This window comes from Schistocerca piceifrons, chromosome X, assembly GCF_021461385.2.
Source record: "Schistocerca piceifrons isolate TAMUIC-IGC-003096 chromosome X, iqSchPice1.1, whole genome shotgun sequence".
Taxonomy (NCBI): Eukaryota; Metazoa; Arthropoda; class Insecta; order Orthoptera; family Acrididae; genus Schistocerca; species Schistocerca piceifrons.
Window position 1 is genome coordinate 819894922 of NC_060149.1, and position 24097 is coordinate 819919018.

The 24097-nt window shown below is 42.5% G+C and overlaps 1 protein-coding gene across 1 annotated transcript in view; it reads right to left on the reverse strand.

The window, feature by feature from the left end:
* The window catches only part of LOC124721174 (dystrophin-like), a 949029-nt gene that overhangs the window by 219161 nt on the left and 705771 nt on the right, over positions 1-24097 (reverse strand). The window contains exons 6-9 of the mRNA XM_047246008.1: positions 23060-23152; positions 20405-20494; positions 3961-4159; positions 2294-2442 (exon numbers count right to left, since the gene is read on the reverse strand). Coding sequence (XP_047101964.1) covers positions 2294-2442; positions 3961-4159; positions 20405-20494; positions 23060-23152 — 531 coding nt within the window. The remainder of the gene's footprint in view (positions 1-2293; positions 2443-3960; positions 4160-20404; positions 20495-23059; positions 23153-24097) is intronic.

Sequence of the window (24097 nt, forward strand, 5' to 3'; positions counted from 1 at the left end):
TTTTTCTGTATCTTCTAAGTCGTTTGGCCAATGCTTGTAATTTCTGCTTCTTTTCATCTAATTGCTCTATCGCTTCTTGTTGTGAGATTTTACCTAACCTTTTTCGTTTTTTTTTCCTGACATTTCATTTCTTATAAATTGTGTTAGCTGTCTGATGTCTTTTCTCAGTTTTTCTATTCTGATCTGTAGCCTGTGTTGCCATGCTGGTTTTGTGGGTTTCTTCTGTGTGTTGGTTGGTTCTGATCTCTGCCTAGTGTGTATATTTAGTGTAGTGAGTGCTCCTATATAAACCAGTAGTTGTAACTCTTCCATAGTTGTGTTTTCATTTATTTTGTTGTGTATGATTGTGTTGATAGTTTTTATTGTTGTTTCGACTTGTGGGTTATTTGGCGGTCTATGCAAGAATGGTCTAATGTCTGTATTTGTGTCTTTGTATTCTATATATGTCAGCTGAAATTTTTCTTCTATATCTAACATGTGTGTCACTTCATGTTCTATTTGTGCTTGTTCTGGTGGCTGTCTTAAGATTTCGTTTTCCTCTGATTGTTTAATTGATGCGTGTTGTTCTTTGTTTGTTTGCTCTGGGATGTTTGAGTCCATTACTGTATTTTCTTCTTCTTCTGGTTGCACATTATTTTGTTCCAGTATTTGTTGTACTTGTTGTTTGATGTTTTCTAATTCTGACTGGGGTATCCTGTTATTTTTGATTATTACACGGATCTGATCAGCTAGTCGTTGTTCTGTTAAAAATTTTAATTCTGGGTATCTGGTAATAAATGTTGTGTATACTTGTGATCTGTATCCAGTTGTGTTGGTTCCTAGGTTTGTTGCTTGGTAATAACAGAACATGAGGTGTCTATTAACTTCATCTGACCATCTCATCCTCTGTCTTTGTTTTCCTTGTAGGGTGGTTGCAGGAAGCATATCCTGCAAAACACCTCTATTTGGATTTAAATCATTTTCCAGTTGGCTAGCAGTGTTGTTACCATTGTGGACGGGCATAGGGTTCAAGCGTCATCCCCGACCATGACGGTGCTTGTCCGAGGCTTCTTTAGTTCTGTCCTGAACCAACTAATCACACTAAAAGGGGGGTTAGCCCTATTAGTGGTTTGTTCTTTTCGTAGCCTTTTATGACTGGCAGAACATACCGGAGGCCTATTCTTTCTTATTATTATTATTATTATTATTATTATTATTATTATTATTATTATTATTACATTAAAACATTTTACACATTTTAAAAATTATACACACATATTTGCGGAGGATGGGGGTGCATGAGGGGGGGAGGATGCTGGGGGGGGGGGGAGGGGGGAAAAGGATATAGTAACAAACAGTAACCCCCCACAATTGAAACCCTGGCTTCACACCAGCATGTGGACCTTTGTGCCACTTCTTTTCTTTCAGGTGGCTCCTCAGTTGGCATCAGAATGCTGAGTGGACCCCATTCCAGTCCTCCCACAAAGGAAAAATCCCTGGTAGTATTGGAAATTGAACACTGTTCCACCACATGGCAATCAATCATACCCACTTACCACTCAGCTATGGAGGCAGACTACAGTACAGCTCTATGTGAAGTTTGTTTATTCGTATTACATTATCAAGGAAACCTGTGGACCTGATCACATGAAATCCATAGAGTCTATATACTCAAAAGACAACAAAAAATAGTTCTTAAAGTAATTTTAAAATTTATATTTGAAACTGACTCCTCAACATCCTCATATTTAAGTGCCGTGAATGTGACACATGCTCTCCATATACTACATAATCAAAATGGAGTAAAACACTCATCACAGTATTATCAGTTGCAGTTCCTGTTCACACATAAGATTACGTAAGGCAGAAAAGGTCATTTGCTTAACAACCAAATGTTTTTAAGTTGTAGGATCAGTGACAGCCGATTCAGCACACGATCACCTACCTCCAAACGCTTCCTGCATGTTAGCTACAGTGTCTTTGATCTGTTTTTGTTTTTTTCCCCCTATGTTGACCAAAATATGGAGCTACAACTACCTACACAAGTGTGTGTCCATTGACCATTTCAGGATCTATACTTCCTGCTAATAATTAAAATTACTTTAGCCAATGGATATTTATATTTTCAATTTCCACAACATGCTTACTTGTTTTATATGTAAACTGCTCTGACATCACACTGAGAAGCTATTGTCACACAATATTATTTAATTTATTTCATACAGAAAACTGTGTATGACTGATCTGCTAACTTGTTTTTCTTATTAGGCCAAGAGACAAGAATAATGAAATTTTCATGTCTATTTTCATTTACCTCTGCTGCTGGAGACATCAGAGAACCAGTTTCTGGATTAATTGAAGATTCAAGAGTGGTTGCATCCACTTCTGAATGAGGTAGTGATTGAAATAAACACATTACATACATCATGATGGATTTCTTGTCAGGTACTGAAGTGTTAACATCTGCAAACAAAATCCAAAAATAAAATAGGGATAACAGCCACCACACTACCAGTAACATATGTCATAGAAGTACAGCTGTAATGAAATGCACCCAAATATTTACAATGGAACTAAATGCACATTCTTTTGCTAAGAAAACATTTTATTGCAGCTTTAGGTGTATACGTCAATAAAAATAGCTAAGTATGCAGAGCTGACATTTAAATGTTTCAAAACAGACATTGTTACAAAAGAAAATCTAAAAACTAGTACATGGGTGTCTAGCTTCTTGTCATTGTACGATGTAATTGACACACGATGGACTTTGACACAGTGAGATTTCAACATCATAGTCACTTGCCTGCACACTACTATGCCAGCTACATAATTGCATCAGAAACATCAGCTAACTTACTTTCTTTTGTAAATCTCAACAGCTCTGGATGTCTTGTACAACAGAATTATAGACGCCACAAAATATTTTCTAATCTTGATAGTTGTAGCTGTTTGAAGGCATGATATTAAGAAGAATTCTGCTGGTAAAAATGGTTCTTTGATTATGAACAACTGGTTTTGCAGCCTAAAGCCGCATCACCAGATGCAACCCTCATGGTAAGGAGTAATATACAGTATCTCAAGTTTTTGTCTGTCTAAATTAAAGAAGGTAATATCTAAACTCATGATCTATGCACCAGCAATTTTTATAAAATTAACAGATCACATCTTTGTCACCCATCATTCACCAACATAATGAAGACAATATTCACTGAATAATACATCTTGACTAATAGTGATGGGTAAACCTATGACCTTTTAATATTTTGAGTATATTTTAGATATTATTTTTATTAATTTTAATATCCAAAAAGTTGAAGCACTGTATATTACTCTTTACCCTGTAGGTTGCACCTGATGATGTGACTTTAAGCCATGAAACTGGTTGTGCATCTATAAAACAACGATTTTACTAACAGTAAGAGGAATTATTCTTAATATCATGTGTATATGTGTTGCAGTTTCACCACTGTCTGATCATTTTCTTTTTAATTCCATTCATGTTCATCACAGTCGCCTTCAGTGAAATCTATCATTTTCCTTTGGTCCACTTCTCACATCTGTACCAATGATTTATTAATTTTCTTTTTTAACACTATGCAATGTTTATTTATTTCACTTGACATTAATGTGCAACTGTCAGTTCCATGAAGGTCATGAATACACATCTATTTAATGTAATTTTATTATGCATTGCACTGATCCATAGTATTTGTCTGTCACAGATGGGTACATATGATGATTTCGCCACAAGTCTTGAAACCCATCATGGTATAATAACATGAGGAGCATTTAGTTGCAGCCAGAGGCAATATTTCCCCTAACCAACCATATGACTGTGTTCCTCATAGCCCCATCAGTGATTGAGAGTTCAAACATATATCGTTCAGGTTATTGAGTTAGTGTATTCAGGAAAAAAGGTAAGAAAGTGGTAGCAGGGATAAGACTTGAGAGCACAGAGAGCAAAGGCTAAAGGACACACACCCTCGGGGTCCAGCAGCCTGTCGATGTGTAGGTGCTCCTGCGCAATGCGGAAGGCATGCTCCAGGCGTGCATTCGGATGCTTGCGCGCAATGTTGTTGAAGTCGAACAGCTGCGGCCGCCAGTGGTGGATCAGCGCATTGAACGCCAGCCCATCTGACCATGATGTCGTGAAGTTCTTCACATCCACTCCCTGGTAGTCCTGCGAAACCAAGGATATCGCTAACACAGCTGCTACTACTACATCAGATATTATTGCCAGAGGGGAAGGAGTACAGTTCTCGACTTGACAGAGATATGGGATTAAAATCACAGGAGTTTTGCTTTTATTATATTGCTGTACGTCTTACATGGATACAGATGGGAGGGAGAGGGGGCACGTGGAGAGGGAGAGGTCATAACTGCCTCCAAAGGACAAAACTCTTTTATATTTTTACATACACTAATGAGCCTGAACATTATAACCACCAACCTAGTGTCAGCATAAACCCGTCCAGGCAATAGCAGTGGCATTTGGTGGGGACTGACTGTTTGTCTGACAAACATATGGTACATGTAGTATCAGTGAGTGTGCTGTCCATGTGTAGAATGGGGAAGGCACGCAATCTATCTGAGTTTAACCGAAGGTGGACTGTGACGGCCTGGAGGCTCGGAACAATCATTTTGGAAACAGCACGATTTGTCGGGTGTACGAGGAGTTCTGTGCCGAGTGTCTTCACCAAGTAGCAAAACCAAGGTGAAACCACGTCCAGACATCATGGGGTTGGACGGCCACCCCTCATTACAGATGTCCGACATCGTAGGCTGGACAGGCTCATAAAACAGAACAGGCTGTGAACTGTGGTGGAACTAACATCAGACTTTAATGCTGTGCACAGTACAAGAGTGTCTCAACACAAAGTGCACCAAAGATGTCTAACAATGGGACTCCACAGTCGACGACCTGTGCATGTGCTAATGTTAACACCACAACATCATCAACTATGACTGAAATGGCCATGTGACCACTGGCACTGGACATTGGCACAGTGGCAGAATAGTGCACAAACTGATGAATCCCGATACCTTGTTCATCACGCCTATGGGAGGGCATGAATCCATCGTCTTCCAGGCGAACAGCTCCTTGACACCTGTACTGTGGGATGCAGACAAGCTGGCGGCGGCTCCATTATGCTCTGGGGAACATTCACGTGGGCATCTATGGGTCCAGTGCATCTCATGCAAGGGACCATGATGGCCAAGGAGTATTTTATACTAATTGAAGACCATATACAACCCTTTAAGATGATCATGTTTCCTAACGGCAGTGGCATTTTTCAACAAGTCACAACACCAGGAATGTCATGGAGTGGTTTTTTGGAGCACAATGGCGAGTTCCAATTGATGTGCAGCCCCCCCCCCCCTCTCCAACTCGCCAGATCTGAACCCGATTGAACACATCGGGGATGTGATTGAATGTGGCATCAGAGCTCATTGCCCCTCCCATGAATTTACGAGAATTAGGTGACTCGTGAGCGCAGATGTGGTGCCAACTCCCTCTAGCGATCTACCAAGATCTCACTGCTTCCATGCCACAAAGTGTCGCCACTGTTATCCGTGCCAAAGGTGAACATACCGGCTATTAGGTACCGGTACATGATCGTAATGTTCTGGCTTACCAGTATATACCAATTTCCGAATTTCTCTGGTAACTTTCAGAGAATGAAACAGTATAAAAATTAAGTATCATCAAAATGGCGAGGAATTCTAGAAAATTAAAACCTATATTTATCGTAGGATACTTTTCAGTTGCTTGCCTAAGGGACTGCCTCCCGGATGGCTTACAGCAAGATCGGCAGCAGGAAACATTCCTACGAGGTATGGGTGCCCATTCACAAGTTAACCATATGGGGAGCCATAAACCCACAAGGAGCTGAGCAAGGCACGACAGAAAGAGAAATATCTTCCACTAAGAAAACTGTAACAAATAGACTATTCCGAATGTAGGCAGAAAGAAACAGTATTCTCCGCAATTACACGCTCGCATACTCGTAGTCTGTGCACCCGTGTTCACAGTTGTAGTGGTAAGTGAAATACTGATGGTGGTGGTGGTGATAATGATGAATGTACAGTTCAGTTTTAAATTGAGTAAATTACAAGGTTGTCGAAGTTGTGAGAGCTAAAAATTAATTTTTTTTTTTTTTGAACGTATGCTTTTCAAATGCTTCTCTGTACTTCATTTCCTTGGAAGTTACGCCCGTAAACACCGATGTAAACAAACTATTATATTAAATTTTTATATATGTAATTGGGGGGGGAGGGGGGATAGTAGGCCTAACAAACTGTGACCCCTTCCCCAAAACCAAATCCTGGATTCACGTCTGGCACACGCAGCGTAAAAGTGCAAGTCAAGGGTTATCTTCATCTGCCGAACTGCTTTCTTTGTACGACTTTCAGAATAGTCTTGTTTATACGCGTACAGATGACCTGAAATACAGTACTGTGTCCCCATACAGTTCTTTGTTTTGGATGATTTAGCACCAACCAAAGTTTGTGGAGGTTCATAACGACTCTGCTTCATTGTGAACGATCAAGAAATGAACTAGTGAATCCCACCATGGTCAGATAACTGACACCACAGGCATATCAAAAGAAACAGTACACTACTTTTTGCATGAAGAATTAACTATGAAAATTCTGTATGGAGGGTGAGTTCGATACGTTCATCCAACTCAAGTGCCAGAAAGAGATGTATCCTGCACCACGAAGGAGTATACGTATTCTCAAAATTCCTAGAATAGTTAACAGATATTGCTTCTTCCCACTTATATCTGGCGAATATCCGTGAAAAAATAGAGAGATTCGAGATAAAAGGCTATCAGGAGGCTCACCAACGGTTTTTCTTTCCGCATACCGTTCGTTACAGGAATAGGAATGGGGCAAGTACCCTCCGCCACGTACCGAAGGTGGCTAGCGCCATACGTATTTGCATGTAGATGAACGCCACATTTGTTGAATACTGAAACCAAATAGTGTTTTGACTGTTAAAAAAAAGGGCACCAAACCGATTTTGTGCGCCAATGTGGAGCTTTGGATGATACGTGGTTCCATTCAGTTAATGCCAGAAACTAAACAATCCAAACAGTAGGTGGAGACCGGTGGCACCATATCAAAAAAAGATGACGTCGATTTAAAATGCCGGAAATGCAAAATGGCCAATGTTTCCAGGAATGCAAATGGGATTGTTTTTTACTGATTACCTTCAAAGGATGAAACAATAACTGGCGAATCTACACCCACAGTCGGCAAATCACTGAAGTGCATAGCAGATAGTATTTCCCACTGTACCATTTCCGTTCTATTTGCGTATGGAATGCGAGAAGAATGAATACTTAAATGCTTCTCTGAATGCCGTAATTAGTCTGATCTTGTCCTCACGGTCCATAAGGAAGCGAGACGTCAGTAGTTGTAGTATATTCCTGAGTTTCCAATTCATACTGGATTTTTAAACTTTGTCGGCAGCATTTCGCGTGGTAGTTGGCGTCTATACTCAAGCATTTGCCAGTTCAAAGTTTTCAGCATCTCCGTGGCGTTCACCCATGGACTGAGAAAAGCATGGGGCCACCCGTGCTACCCTTCTCTCTATACGTCCAATACCGCCTGTTAGTCCGAATTAGTACGAGCCCCAAACACTTAAGGAATATTCTAGGATGGGTCGCACGAGTGTTCTGTAAGCAGTCTCCCTTGCAGACTCATAACATTTTCCAAGTAACCTACCACTGAACCGAAGTCAGCCACCTTTTTACCTACGGTTCTATTTCATATCCCTGCAAGTCGTTACACCCTATTTCCAATAGGGACTCACTGATATGGTAATCATAGGATACTATGTTTTTTCGTGTTGTGACGTGTACAATTGCACATTTATGGACGTTTGAAGCAAGATGCCAATCTTTGCACCATTTATAAATGTCACTAGATGTTTGTACAGCTTTTTTCAGAGAGTACGTCGTTACAGGTAACTGAATCAGCTGCAATAAGTCAGAGGTTACCATTAATATTATCTACCAGGTAGCGTCAAAATCTCGCTCCCTCTCTTCGTTTACAACATATGCCATCAGTCCAAAAAAGTTTCTATACTGGATTATTAAAAAACAGAGAGTAGTTGAGACGGCATACCACCACCTGAAACTTTAACGAAAGTCCCTTTTTGGGATGATGTTCAACTGGCGCATTATTTTGGCTCGAATGACGATTATGTCGTCACGGCATGAGTCCACGTGTTGTCGTTTTCGTTCGAGCGTCAGGGTGTGCACGACAAACTGTGCACAGACTTTTCTCTCTATATAAACATTCTGGAGACTGTCATAAAAGCGTGATTTAGTGATGTTTCTCCATTACAGACGCATGTCCACAGCTGCCTGTCACGACTCACTATTAACATTTGTTCATTCAAGTTGCCATCGTAGTTGCTGTGCTAACGTCGCTTACACGCCAAGAATACAAGTAAAATTAGCCTCGGAACGTTTTGGACGGACGGTGTGTATGGGCTATCGGATTGGTACCATGCCTTGCAGAAAGCTCCGTGATTAAGAAAAAAACCATGTAATGCGAATAAAATAATTTTGGGTGTTAGGCCGACGTTTTCACCGTCTTTATAACTGTGCTCTTCAGCGCGCCCTGAAGAGGGCACACAGAACTTTATGCACTGAAAAGCCAAAGAAACTGGCACACCTGCCTCATGTCATGTAGGGCCCCCGTGAGCACGCTCAAGTGCCGAAACACGACGTGGCATGGGCTCGACTAATGTCTGAAGTAGTGCTGGAGGGAACTGATACCATGGATCCTGCAAGGCTCTCCATAAACCCGTAAGTGTATGAGGGGGTGGAGATCTCTTCTGAACAGCACGTTGCAAGGGAACCCAAATATGCTCAATAATGTTAATGTATGGGGAGTCTGGTGGCCAGCAGAAGTGCTTAAACTCAGAAGAGTGTTCCTGGAGCAACTCTGTAGCAATTCTGGACGTGTGAGGTGTCACATTATCCTGTTAGAATTGCCTAAGTCCGTCGGAATGCACAATGGACATGAATGGATGCAGGTGATCAGACACGATGCTTACGTGCGTGTCACCTGTCAAGTCGTATACAGACGTATCAGGGGTCCCCTATCACTCCAACTGTACACGTCCCACACCATTACAGAGCCTCCATCAGCTTGAACAGTCCCCTGCTGACCCTCAGGGTCCATGGATTCATGCCCATACACGTCCATCCGCTCGATACACTTGGAAACGAGACCCATCCGACCAGATAACATATTTCCAGTCATCAACAGTCCAAAGTCGGTGTTGACAGGCCAAGGCGAGGCGTAAAGCTTTGCGTCTTGCAGTCATCAGGGGTACACGTGTGGGCCTTCGGCTCCGAAATGCCATATCGACATGTTTCGTTGAATGGTTCGCACGCTAACACTTATTGATGGCCCAACATTGAAATCTGCAGCAATTTGCGGAAGTGTTGCACTTCTGTCACGTTGATCCATTCTCTTCAGTCGTCGTTAGTCCCGTTCTTTCATGATCTTTTTCCGGCCGCAGTGATGTCGGAGATTTGATGTTTTACCGATTTCCTGATATTCATGGTACACTCGTGAAATAGTCGTACGGGAAAATCCCCACTTCATCGCTACCTCGAAGATGCTGTGTCCCATCGCTCGTGCGCCGACAATAACACCACGTTCGAACTCACTTAAATCTTGATAACCTCCATTGAAGCAACATTAACCGATCTAACAACTGCGCCAGACACTTGTTGTCTTATACAGTATAAGCGTTGCCGACCACATCGCCGTATACTGCCTGATTACGTATCTCTGTATTTGAATACGCATGCCGATACCAGTTCAACGTTCAATCTGAAACGCAATGAGGAATTTCTCACATATACATAAGATTGCCAGAGACGAAAGAATCGATAGGCGACAAAAAATATTTAAGACCGAACGGAGAACGAAATCTCGATATTTTTTTATTTGCAGTCAACGTTTACCCATTCAGTCGCGGGACATTCACTACACTAGGTATGTAAATCACTCGCAGCAAAATCCGACTGATCGGTGTTCGCAGCCATGCACAGCCTGTACACTATTTCGAGTCACAGCTGTTATCACCGTCAGGACCGATATTTCACCGTGCCAGCGAATGATACAATTACTGTGGCAATATTTGTGTTCATTATTATATAAAATACTACTTCATTAAGACTTCCGGAGCTGTGACCGAGCGGTTCGAGGTGCTTCAGTCCAGAACCGCGCATCCGCTACAGTCGCAGGTTCGAATCCTGCTTCGGGCATGGATGTGTGAGATGATGTCCTTAGGTTAGTTAGTGATATTGTCAGCGTTCTGGGTTGGGGAACTTCCTCCAAAAGACTGATTATTGGAAGCGTTGGATCAAGGAAGGGATTTGTCAGGGAAGCCGAACTAAAATTTTGGGCTAAATCAACTAAAGCTGACTACCATGGTCAGATGAATTCAGGAAAGATTGAAAGGTGCTTCCGAAACTTCCTCCGAAGTCGGTAATTGTCATGGACAACGCTCCATACCATGACAGGATGAGAAAACACCCACACGGTATGACACCAAAGTGAGGATGTTGGAATGGCTTCAAAATAGGCGTGTCGCCTGTAATGAGAGCATGAGAAAGCAGGTTCTGTTCGCTTTAATACAAGAGCATAGACCTGGTAAAAAACCATATGTTATTCACGAAATGGCGGAAGAGGAAGGCCACATGGTTGTACGCTTGCCTCCCTACAATTGTGGTTTGAGTGAAGTAGAACTGGCATGGGCGAAATTAATACGGTTGTTTAGCGAACGCAAAATTTCAGGGGACATTTCGAAAGTTAACCTTTTTGCGACATCAAGTGAATCCCTTTTGTCTGTAACTGCCGATGACTGGGAAGGGTACTGCAGGAAGGTCCAACAGCTAGAAGAAGAATATTGGAGGCGTGATGGTCAAGTTGAACTAGCAATAGACGATATAATTATTAACACTGCCGAAACGGACAGTAGCGACGAACATCAAGCACTCGCAGAAGAGGAGTACAATGAAAGTGATTCTGAGTGATGTATTTGAGAGTACAATACAGCGTAACAATTGTCAATAAATTTTCCAAATTTATTCCTTCTCTTTTTATTGCCACAATGCAAGTTTTTCTACTAGTTCTGTACACTTCCAAACTGTCGAAGAGAATTGTTACGAAATTAGTAGCAATAGGCAGTATCATTCAATATGAAACTTTCGATTTCACTTCATAACGGCCAACCGTCGAAATTGCAATACTGGGTTTTACACATAAATAATTCCACGTATCCTGCAATCTTTTATTATGCCGCTGTCCACTTTTTGCGCTAGTATATGCTCAACATTAACAGTTGCTGCTGCGGTTAATAGATGGCATTGTGTATACCGCTTGGAGCACAACTTTTATGTGGACGCCAGAGTGTTGCCAGCACTGCGTAACGTTAGCGCGACTTATTACCCCGCCAATACGCTGTGTGCCGGTGGGCGGAGCTTACCTCCTCTATACCCTGCACCCCCCCCCCCCCCCCTCAGAATTAGCTCCTCTTTGTGAACAAGCAGTACATATACTGTGATATCAGGTTAAGGACAGTGAGAAAGGCGCACACAAGCATAGTAATGCACGTAGGCAGAAAGATCTCATTCTGGCACGAATACATGCAACTTGGATAGCGAATCAGCAGTCAGTAAAAGGGAGGAAGTGCCAACGAAACAGCGACTCCAATAACCGGAAGCTGAAGAACGTGGCTGGAGTGCAGTTTCGGCGCTTGCCGTGGGCACACTTCCGTGTTACTTTCTTGAATGGATATAGACAGGTGCGGCAAACAGCCGAAGTGACAGCAGCCAGAGGCGCGAGCTTAAAGCGGACAGACAAGGAGGCGTTGCGGAAGTGTTGGGCCATTGCTCCTGTGGCGCCGCGACTTAGCAGTCGGTGGAGCGCTTCCGGAGGTGTGTGAGGACAGACTCTCAGAACACACCGCACAACCTCATACGTCGTTAAGGCTTTGCACTTAACTGTTAGCCACGCTTTCTGTTAACTTGTTACTATAACTATGCCGGCCTCATAAGTCGTGCTTGCTAATCCGGACTTCTCTCATCCCACGTATCGGAGCATCGTGCCCTTCCATAGCCAAGAATGTGGATTTCAGCGTGTGTGTGTGTGTGCACATCGTCCGTGGACGTTGCTGTGTTGTCTTATGGCGGTAGCTGCCGTTATATCACAAGTAACACAATTTAAAATACCTCACAAAACTGTGAAACTCTTATTATTCTGATATTTTGGAAGGAGGAAGGAACATTGGGTTTAACGTCCCGTCGACGTCGAGGTAATTAAAGACGGAGCACAAGCTAGGATTGTGTCAGCGATGAGGAAGGAAATCGGCCGTGCCCTTTCAAAGCAACCATCCCAGCATTTGTCTGAAGCGATTTAGGAAAATCACGGAATCTGGACGGCCGGACGCACGTTTGAACCGTCGTCCTCCCGAATGAGAGTGCAGTGTGCTAACCACTATGCCACCTGTGTTCTGTAGGTTCTTAGCATCGAGTCGATGTTAACGTAAGGGCCATAAATAGTAAACACCTGAGCTTAAACTTTGCTGCGCCAGTAACTACAGTAACAACACTCTGATATCGCAGCTACACTATCGCAAAATGGCTCTGAGCACTATGCGACTTAACTTCTGAGGTCATCAGTCGCCTAGAACTTAGAACTAATTAAACCTAACTAACCTAAGGTCATCACACACATCCATGGCCGAGGCAGGATTCGAACCTGCGACCGTAGCGGTCGCTCGGTTCCAGACTGTAGCGCCTAGAACCGCACGGCCACTCCGGCCGGCCACACTATTGCAAACTACTTTGCGGAAAGCACCAATAGTTTTAGTAATAATAAATAATCAAATATATTTTTCCACATATTAGCTCTGCTTTCCTACAAGTACCTAATAAGTGCGTTGTGGTTTTCCGCATCTGAAGTCAGTTCTCGCATCACGTTTACGGCAAATGACAGGTGAACTACTCAGTATTTTCGAAAAGTAGAGCAATGTACACTACACGACTCTTTTATGTGAAATACGCATTCCAGCAGGGCCAAAGAATCGACTTGATACTGAAAAAAATATAAATCACACTTCTGTCAAACCGGACCTTCGTGGTGGTTTACAATTATGTGTTGTACCACAATGCAGAAATGGATGTTCTTTTTTCTTTCACAAGAAAGCTACGGAGGATAGGCTATGTGGCCTTCGGAAGAAGCAGGAGTGAGGACTAGCTGGGAGTGGGGCAGCCGCGGCCGTGCCTCGGTCGCGAGCCGTAGCAGTCGGCCTGGGTGCACACTTCCCCCACTGCCACTGCCACGCCACGCTGCCCGAGTCGCAGGAGGGGGAGATGGGCCAAGAGGGGAGAAACTGCGAACGCACCGTATTTATATGGCAATGCAGTTGCACTGCATACAACTCGGTTTCATATTACTTTACACATTTCTCAACAACTCAGACCACAAAACGAAACAAACTTTTAGTATTATTTAATTAATAATGAATTAAGGATAGGTCCGACTTATTCAGGTACACAAATTATTATTTTGCTTCGACACCCACACATGTTTCATCACAGTTGTGCCAGCTTCAGTGAGTTTTTTCTTTTATTTTTCTGAAATACATATCTGCAGGCTATGTTTAAGCCGCGCGGTCTGGGGCGCCTTGCCACGGTTCGCGCGGCTCTCCCCGTCGGACGTTCGAGTCCTCCCTCGGGCGTGTGTGTGTGTGTGTGTGTGTGTGTGTGTGTGTGTGTGTGTGTGTGTGTGTGTTTTGTCCTTAGCGTAAGTCAGATTAAGTAGTGTGTAAGCCTAGCGACCGATGACCATAGCAGTTTGGTCCCATAGGAACTTAACCACACATTTCCAAAATTTTGCTATGTTTAAGTTAGGAAATATGGTTACATTGGATTTTGTTGTTATTTAAATTACAAATGCAGTTTTCCATTTATTTTGCACTGTGTGCGTTAGGTGGCTGCCAACCGAAATCAGCCATGTGTCTAAGTTAGTACACCATGTCATCTGCAAATATGAGGGATGTTAGGATATCGTCTACGTCGCACTTTTGTTTACAATATAATCTTTAAAATGTATTATAACGTAAAAATCGTGTTATATGCCCGTTTTTGGCCTTAACATTGTAGTATTTGGCTTGTCCCGAGCTGTAAAAGATTTGGCCGGCCGCAGTGACCGAGCAGTTCTAGGCGCTCCAGTCCGGAACTGCGCGACTGCTACGGTCGCAGGTTCGAATCCTGCCCCGGGCATGGATGTGTGTGATGTCCTTAGGTTAGTTATGTTTAAGTAGTTCTAAATTTTAGGGGACTGATGACCTCAGATGTTAAGTCTCATAGTGCTCAGAGCCATTTGAACCATTTTTTGTAAAAGATTTGTTTTTGTGTACAAAATGTGTTTTTGTGTAGCTCTACTGACTTGTGGACATAGGTAAAAATTTTGTGAAGCTTAGGTATGGCAATCCGTGGTCCTCGAATGTCGCATTCCTTGACTTCAGGAAGGCATTCGACACTGTCTCGCGCTGTCGGTTAGTCAAAAAATGCGAGCTTATTGAGTATCGAAACAGATTTGTGGCTGTATTCAAGGCTTGCTTGCAGAATACTTCGCTCTTAATGGAACAAAAACGACAGATGAAAAGGTAATTTCGGGGTTACCCAAGGAAGTGTGATAGGACCGTCACTGTTTACAATGTATGTGTGCTGTGGCAGCCATATGTCTAAGTTAGTACACCATGTCATCTGCAAATATGAGGGCTGTTAGGATATCATCTACGTCGCACTTTTGTTTACAATATAATCTTTAAAATGTATTATAACCTAAAAATCGTGTTATATGCCCGTTTTCGGCCTTAGAATTGTAGTATTTGGCTTGTCCGAGCTGTAAAAGATTTGTTTTTGTGTACAAAGTGTGTTTTTGTGTAGCTCTAATGATCTGTGGACATAGGCAAAAATTTTGTGAAGCTTAGGTATGGCGATCCGTGTCCCTCGAATATCGCATTCCTTGACTGCAGGAAGGCATCTGACACTGTCGCGCACTGTCGGTTAGTCAAAAAAATACGAGCTTACTGAGCAATGAAACAGATTTGTGGCAGTATTCAAGGCTTGCTTGCAGAATACGTCGCTCTTAGTGGAACAAAAACGACAGATGAAAAGGTAATTTCGGGGCTACCCAAGGAAGTGTGATAGGACCGTCACTGTTTACAATGTATATAAATGATCTAATAGAATGTGTCGGAATCTGTAAGACTGTTCGCAGATGATGCGGTTGTCTCTAAGAAGGTAACAACACTAGAAGACAGAATCGATTTGCAGAATGACCTGCAGAGGATTGATGAATGGTGCAGCGACTGGCAGCTCACCCTGAAAGTAAATAAGTGTAGCATGTTGCACATAAATAGGAACAGAAATCCACTACTGTGCAGCCGACAAACTGCTGGAGACAGCGTCTGTAAAATATCTAGGAACGATCGCAAGTGGAAACAAAACAAATAGTAGGAAAAAGCAGATGCCAGACAGATTCATACGAAGAATCTTAAGGAAATGTAACACATCTACAAAGGAACTGCCTTATAAGGCGGTTGTTCAACCGATTCTTGGGTGCGAGAAGGTACCCAAAAAAACCGAAATTATTTTTTAAAAGCTATACATTTTCAAATTGTTTACAAAACAGCCTTATCTCCTTCAAAGTACTCTACATTACAACTAATACATTTGTCCCACCGGTGATTCCACTGCTCGAACCATTTTCTGTAGTCATCTTCAGACATGCCTCACAGTGCCTACTTCGTTTTTTTCTCGACTTCTTCAGTGTTGTCAAATTGGTGTCCTTTAATGCCCCTTTTCATAAGTACATAGGCCTGTTTATTTCTACAATGGTTTACATCAGTTTACAGATTGAACATTTAGCTATTTTTCTACATAATCACCATTTCTGTCGATGCATTTTTGTAGACGCTGTGGCAGTTTTTGTATGCCCATGTCATACCAGCTCGCCGCCATGCTGCCACAGCGTCTACAAAAATGCATCGACAGAAATAGTGATTATGTCGAAAAATAGCTAAACGTTCAAGCTGTAAACTGATGTAAACCATTGTAGAAATAAACAGGTCTATGTACTTATAAAAAAAAAAGGAGACTACTTTTGGGATTACCCTCGTATATATTGATTGCACCTCGCCACGAATACACTACTACTATTATTATTATTATTATTATTATTATTATTATTATTATTATTATTATTATTATGCGTTAAATCTACATATTTACTTCAACTGTGCCAAAGATCAACCAAATTAGTGACTCGTTAGGTGTATGCTTCCCTTTTAAGTCCGAGGCACAGTTTTAGCTTCTTTAGTCTTAAAGCTTCGTTTGACATTTGCTTAAACTGTAAGCTATACTGAGTTTACTGTACAACGGGTACAAGACAGTGATACAAGCGAAATTATTCATCCCTGTGTGCCGGTAAGAGGAGATTGGCGTACGCAACAGCTGGTGCAGTGAGAATAGGGTGCTGCACGGCAGACGCAGCGTCGCCCCAGCATAAAACACTGGGACCGGTTCTGTCCCCAGCAACTGTCAAGTCTGATTGAGTGCACCGTCCCCGCCATGTTAAGGCCGAAAAAAGAGACAGACGCGCTTGTCCGCTGCCTCTTGGTACTGTACGAGACTTGTGCAGAAAACTAGTTAAACCGCTTTGGCGATGTCCAAGTGCTCAGATCTTTTACTGCGCTTCTGCAAATCTTGGCTATCGTGATCGATTCTATTCATCTCCTACTCTGTCCCTCCTCGCAAGACAATAGCAGCACGTAGGCAGCGGAAATACCTGAAAGGTCGGGTCGCCAGGCGCTAGCCGCCCTGGGAGCCGAACTCGCAGGAACTTACCCCATCACATCACAAGATGGCAGACTTCTACCTACAAAAGCAGTCCTACGAAATGACACGCACTGGCACTCTTACGATCTACTTTAAGTCTGTGGTATCATCAATTGCGCACTCGGTAAGACTGTGGTTCAAGTCCCCATTCACCCATTCCGGTTTAGATTTTCTGCGTTTTCCCTGGATGACTTTAGGCGAATGCCAGAGTGGTTATTTTAACACCATATCCACATATACACTACTGGCCATTAAAATTGCTACACCAAGAACAAATGCAGATGATAAACGGGTATTCATTGGACAAATATCTTATACTAGGACTGACATGTGATTACATTTTCACGCAATTTGGCTGCATAGATCCTGAGAAATCAGTACTCAGAACAACCACCTCTGGACGTATTAACGGCCTTGATACGCCTGGGCATTGAGTCAAACAGAACTTAGATGGCGTGTACAGGTACAGCTGCCCATGCAGCTTCAACACGATACCACAGTTCATCAAGAGTAGTGACTGGCGTATTGTGACAAGCCAGTTGCTCGGCCACCATTGACCAGAAGTTTTCAGTTGATGAGAGATCTGGAGAATGTGCTGGCCAGAGCAGCAGTCGAACATTTTCTGTATCCTGCTGAAATGTAGGGTTTCGCAGGGATCGAATGAAGGGTAGAGCCACGGGTCGTAACACATCTGAACTGTAACGTCCTCTGTTCAAAGTGCCGTCAATGCGAACAAGAGGTGACCGAGACGTGTAACCAATGGCACCCCATACCATCACACCGGGTGATACGACAGTATGGCGATGACGAATACACGATTCCAAAGTGGGTTCACCGCGATGTCGCCAAACACGGACGCGACCATCATGATGCTGTAAACAGAACCTGGATTCATCCGAAAAAATTACGTTTTGCCATTCCTGCACCCAGGTTCGTCGTTGAGTACACCATCGCAGGCGCTCCTGTCTGTGATGCAGCGTCAAGGGTAACCGCAGCCATGGTCTCCGAGCTGATAGTCCACGCTGCTGCAAACGTCGCCGAAATTTTCGTGCAGATGGTTGTTGTCTTACAAACGTCCTCGTCTACTGACTCGGGGATCGAGACGTGGCTGCACGATCCGTTACAGCCATGCGGACAGATGCCTCTCATCTCGACTGCTAGTGATACGAGGCCACTGGGATCCAGCACGGCGTTACGCATTATCCTCCGGAACCCACTGATTTCATATTCTGCTACCAGTCATTAGATCTCGACCAACGCGAGCAGCAATGTCGCGATACGATAAACCGCAATCCCTATAGGCTACAATCCGACCTTTATCAAAGTCGGAAACGTGATGGTACGCATTTCTCCTCCTTACGCGAGGCATCACAACAACGTTTCACCAGGCAACGCCGGTCAACTGCTGTTTGTGTATGAGAAATCGGTTGGAAACCTTCCTCATGTCAGCACGTTGTAGGTGTCACCACCGGCGCCAACCTTGCGTGAATGCTCTGAAAAGCTAATCATTTGCATATCACAGCATATTCTTCCTGTCGGTTAAATTTCGCGTCTGTAGCACATCTTCGTGGTGTAGCAATTTTAATGGCCAGTAGTGTATGTACATACTCTACAAGAGCCCTACAAGACGTGGCGAAGGATACCCTGTGCCACTGCCAGTGTTCCACTCACAAATAGAGAGAGGGAAAAATGACTATCTATATGCCTCCGTATTAGCCCTAATTTCTCCTATCTTATCGTCGTGTTCCTAGCGCGAAATGTAAATATATGTCGACGGCAGTAGGATCGTTCTGCAGTCAGCTTCAAATGCCTAAATTTTCTCAACAATATTCCTCGAAAAGAACCTCGCCTTTCCTCCAGGGATTCCCATTTGAGTTCCTGAACATCTCCTTAACACTTGAGTTTTGTTCGAACCTACAGGTAACAAATCTAGAAGCTCGCCTCTCAATTGCTTCGATGTCTTCCTTTAGTCTGACCCGGTGTAGATCCCAAACACTAGAGCAGAACTCAAGAATAGGACGCACTAGCGTCCTGTATGCTGTCCCTTTACAGATGACCCCACTTTCCCAAAATTCTCCCAATAAACTGAAGCCTTCCCTAACACAGTCCTTACATGCTCCTTCCATTTCATATCGCTTTGCAACGTTGTACCCAGATATTTGAACAACGTGACTGTGTCTAGCAGGACATTACTAATTATTTATCCGAACATCGTGGGATTGTTTTTCCTATTCATATGCATTAATTTACATTTTTCCAGATTTAGGACTAGCTGTCATTCATTACACCGACTAGAAATTTTGTCTAACTCATATCGTCCTACATTCACTCAACTTCGACACCCATCCTTACGCTACAGTATCATCAGTAAACAACCGCAGATTGCTGCCCACCTTATCCGCCAGATCATTTATTTTACAGAAAATAACAGCGATCCTAGTGCACTTCCGTGGGGCACTCCTGACGATACCCTTGTCTCTGATGAACACTCGTCGTCGAGGAAAACATACCGGCTTCTATGATTTCAGAAGTCTTCGAGACACTCACGTATCTGTCAACTTATTCCATGTGCTCGTACCTTCGTTGACCGTCTGCAATGAGGCACCGCGTCAAATGTTTTCCGAAAATCTGGAGATATGGAATCGGAGATATGGAATCTGCCCGTTGTCCATCATCCATAGTTCGCAGTATATCGTGGAAGAAAAGGACAAGCTGAGTTTCGCATGAGCGATACTTTCTAAAACCGCGCTGATTCGTGGACGTAAGTTCCTCAGTCTTAAGAACATTTATTATATCCGAACTGAGAATATGTTCAAGGATTGTGCATCAAACAGGTGTTAGGTATATTGGTCTGTAACATTATGGATTTGCTTTCCCCATCTCAGATCGCAATAAAAAAAAAGTGGGGGGGGGGGGGGGAGAGAGAGAGAGAGAGAGAGAGGCTATTAATGTGGTAGGTTTGAAGAGGGATGACATAGCTACCGAAATGAACCATCGAAGGAAGTAAAAGTAACAGAGGTGGAGCTGACAAAGACGTCTGGATGTATACCTTTCATTACGTGACCGTGCTATCCACGACATGAACACCTGACACACTTGAAAATGACTCGTAATTGAGACGAAACCACTTGTGTGAATAAATCATCATAGCTGGCCACTGAGATGACAGTTTTTTTGTTTTAAAAAAAAGTGATTGAAATTTTAGCAATGTAGTAGACGAATATAGGCTCTCTCGTTACTCAAAGTTGAACTTCAGCTCAATGATTCTTGTTAATATGAATTGGAGGTTCACGTGCACTATTCGTATCAATGTGAAAGCACTGTGTCCGTTCTCTGGGATTTAAAACTCGGAACTTAAAACTTCGGTGTGGCAAGTGATGAATTTATTAATAAAAATTCATAGCCTGTCACCTGAGATTAAGAAAACTGTTACAGTGGAAGTAACTGTGAAAAGGAGGGTTAAGTAATGCGAAGCTTACTTTCGTGTTTTGTCGGCACCAGGCGAGTAGCGTCTTCTCCAGGTTAGTCTGCTGCAGATCGGACATGAGATCCTTCAGATGGTAGTGGACCTGTAACAGAACCACAAAACTGACTTGGTTCACTACACATAGACACCCTTGAACTGAAAAAAAGTAGTTAGACATGCCAAACTGCTTCTGTTCTTATTGGAATAACTTTAATTTCGTTGGTTCCTGCCCGTATGGTTCACGCCATTGTTTGTACTGTATATAATTAGCACGTGTTCACGTAACATACCTCAAGGACACAATAACTTTTCTGTGAGCACTGAAGTTAAAATCGCACATCCTATGAAACAAACGTAACTAAAAGAAGAGTCATTTTCCTATTAACACAGGGATATATGACACGTTATAAAGAAGGTTGGAGGCGTTGTTAAACACATAAATCACTGAATAAATACTAGCAGGGCAAAAGATAAGAAGAATTCTCTAAGAGGAAATGCTCCAAATGTTCCCATACCTGAGTTCCCGTTGCAGCTTAACATTCTACGTCATAGAAGAATAAGCAAAACAAATACAGGGTGTTACAAAAAGGTACGGCCAAACTTTCAGGAAACATTCCTCACACACAAAGAAAGAAAATCTGTTATGTGGACATGTGTCCGGAAACGCTTACTTTCCATGTTAGAGCTCATTTTCTTACTTCTATTCAAATCACATTAATCGTGGAATGGAAACACACAGCAACAGAACGTACCAGCGTGACTTCAAACACTTTGTTACAGAAAATGTTCAAAATGTCCTCCGTTAACGAGGATACATGCATCCACCCTCCGTCGCATGGAATCCCTGATGCGCTGATGCAGTCCTGGAGAATGGCGTATTGTATCACAGCCGTCCACAATACGAGCACGAAGAGTCTCTACATTTGGTACCGGGGTTGCGTAGACAAGAGCTTTCAAATGCCCCCATAAATGAAAGTCAAGAGGGTTGAGGTCAGGAGAGCGTGGAGGCCATGGAATTGGTCCGCCTCTACCAATCTATCGGTCACCGAATCTGTTGTGGAGAAGCGTACGAACACTTCGACTGAAATGTGCAGGAGCTCCATCGTGCATGAACCACATGTTGTGTCGTACTTGTAAATGCACATGTTCTAGCAGCACAGGTAGAGTATCCCGTATGAAACCATGATAACGTGCTCCATTGAGCGTAGGTGGAAGAACATACTGACAAAACTAAAATGAGCTCTAACATGGAAATTAAGCGTTTCCGGACGCATGTCCACATAACATATTTTCTTTCTTTGTGTGTGAGGAATGTTTCCTGACAGTTTGGCCGTACCTTTTTGTAACACCCTGTATAATGGGAGCAGCTTAGGTAGTCTGGAACTGTGGACCTTGAGTCAGCGGAAACGTATCTAACTGTCAACACCTGTAGTTGTCAGTTACATAGCTAATACTTAACAAATATGAAATAATCTAAAAAATGCGCACGATGACAGAAGGAACAGACACCACAGACATATAAATTACGGCGAGGATGGCCAGTGCAGATGCACACCAGGCTCGGTGAAATGCCGCGAGTAAATAGGATAATGGGCAAGGCGCATTACACTAATAGTGTGCGGATACGTTAAGAATTTAGTTCTGAAGGGAGACGTGTTAGGCTAGTCCGTGTAGCTGTGCGGGTGGCACAGTGGTCAGCGCATCTGCCAAGTAAGCAGGAGATCTTAGTTCGAATCCCGGTCCGGGTAAATTTTCAACTTTCCCCACTGATTTAGATCAGTGCTCACCCACAGCCAATGTCTGTAATTCCTCTCTGTCTGATGACAGTATTTGATGTCTTTGTGATTCCTGTTGCACCTGAGAGGCTAATTTACAAGGTTCTCAAACAGATATGTGGCAAGCACATTTTTCTTTTTAATTTTTGGACTGTCTCAAAAAATTGGAGGTGTGCGATGCCATATGTTAGTGTAAGTCACTATACATGCTTAACAAATGGTGTTACTGTCACGTTTAAATAGAGAAAAAAGGCCTTCCGTGGAAAACAAAAAATTCTCAGTTTTAGAAAAGCTTCCATGATTTTTCGGACAATTTAGTTTTCTTAAGGAGTAATCTTATATCTGAAGTTTTAATTTCTTGTAAGCAACTAAATTGAGACTACTAATTATTAACATTCCATTAAGCCAACATGAAACTAAGGTGCTAAAAACAACTGTAAAAAGTTAATTTGCAAATTAAAGAACTATTCTGTCTCCGATATCTATATTAATATATGTTTAATGTAATTAACCAGCTCTAGAAATGTTCTATGGCTAAGAAAATAAAAATGTTAAAACTGTTGCCACGAAACTTACAATTTCTTGATAAAATCTTGTACATAAGTCAGTCAGACTTCTCAAACAACAAATTTAAACAAAAAGAGCTTCTTTTCCAAAGCTAATAAACTTTTCAAGTGAGAATCACTGTTTTGGTATTTCGAAAATATCGATATTTTACCTCTGATATACCCTCAGCGTCAATAACACGTAAAAAATCTGTCGAAAAGCTAATACAAAAACACTTCGAAAATGTTCCCATTGTGTTCTTCAGTAGTTGTAGAAAACACACACACACACACACACACACACACACACACACACACACACAATCTTAAAGTTCTACACTTATTTACCTGCCAATGAAGAATTATGCTCCATACTAGGCCGAGGGTCAACTTCGGGTTGCCATCCACAATGTCATTGTTGCTAATATTGACGAGTTTCACCTGAAAAATAAATATGAAAAATTATCACCGTAGATGTCAATACTGTATTCCTACTATTAAGGAGGAACTAGTAAGATATCCAGCAACAGGACTAACGAGAGAGAAGAAACGAAATTTTTATTTTAATGTCCGGCCAGTCTCTGAGAAGAGAGCAAGCTCGAAATGGGCAAGACCTGAGGAGGAACGCAGTGGTGGCCTAATTGGAGGAACCATCTCAGAATTCGCTTCACGTGATTCAGGTCACGGAAAACCTTAATCTGAATTGGTGGACGGGGATTGGAATCTCGTTGTTCCGTAATTACGTCACCTCACTCGGCCACGGCGTATAGCGGTATCTGTGTTAAGTTATGAAACTTCAGTTGAATACACATCTCCAGCTTGAAATTTAGATCCCGAACAACGAGACTACATACAATTTACTAAATAGGAATTTGGAACAAGGCCCGTCGCATGCTTCAAAAAATTTTGAAGTGCATTTGACGGATGGAGTAAACAGTGACAATAAATAATGTGCCCATCTCTTTTAATTTCGAATAAAATAATGTTTGTAATTAAAATAATGATGTACATACACGATCTATTGATTCTTTGTACATCTTACCATCACATTTCATTATTTCAGAAATGGTAAGTTTCTTTAACGCTACAAATTGTAATAAAATGATGAAAGTAGGAAGTTTGTAACGTTTTAATGCCGTAAAACAGAAGCCTATGGCGACTTTTAGGCCTTCGACTCGACACAGCTAACCCGTTTCTTGAGAAATTCACAATATTACTCTATCGAGAGTGGACCCTCCCGCCCCCCTCTCCCCACGCCCCAGCGAACCATGTATCTCGCCGAGAACGGGTAGGCTGCCTCCCTTAACGATACAGCTGCCCGTACCGTAGGTTCAACCGCATTGGAGGGGTATCTGCGGAGAGGAAAGGAAAACTAGTGGTTTCTGA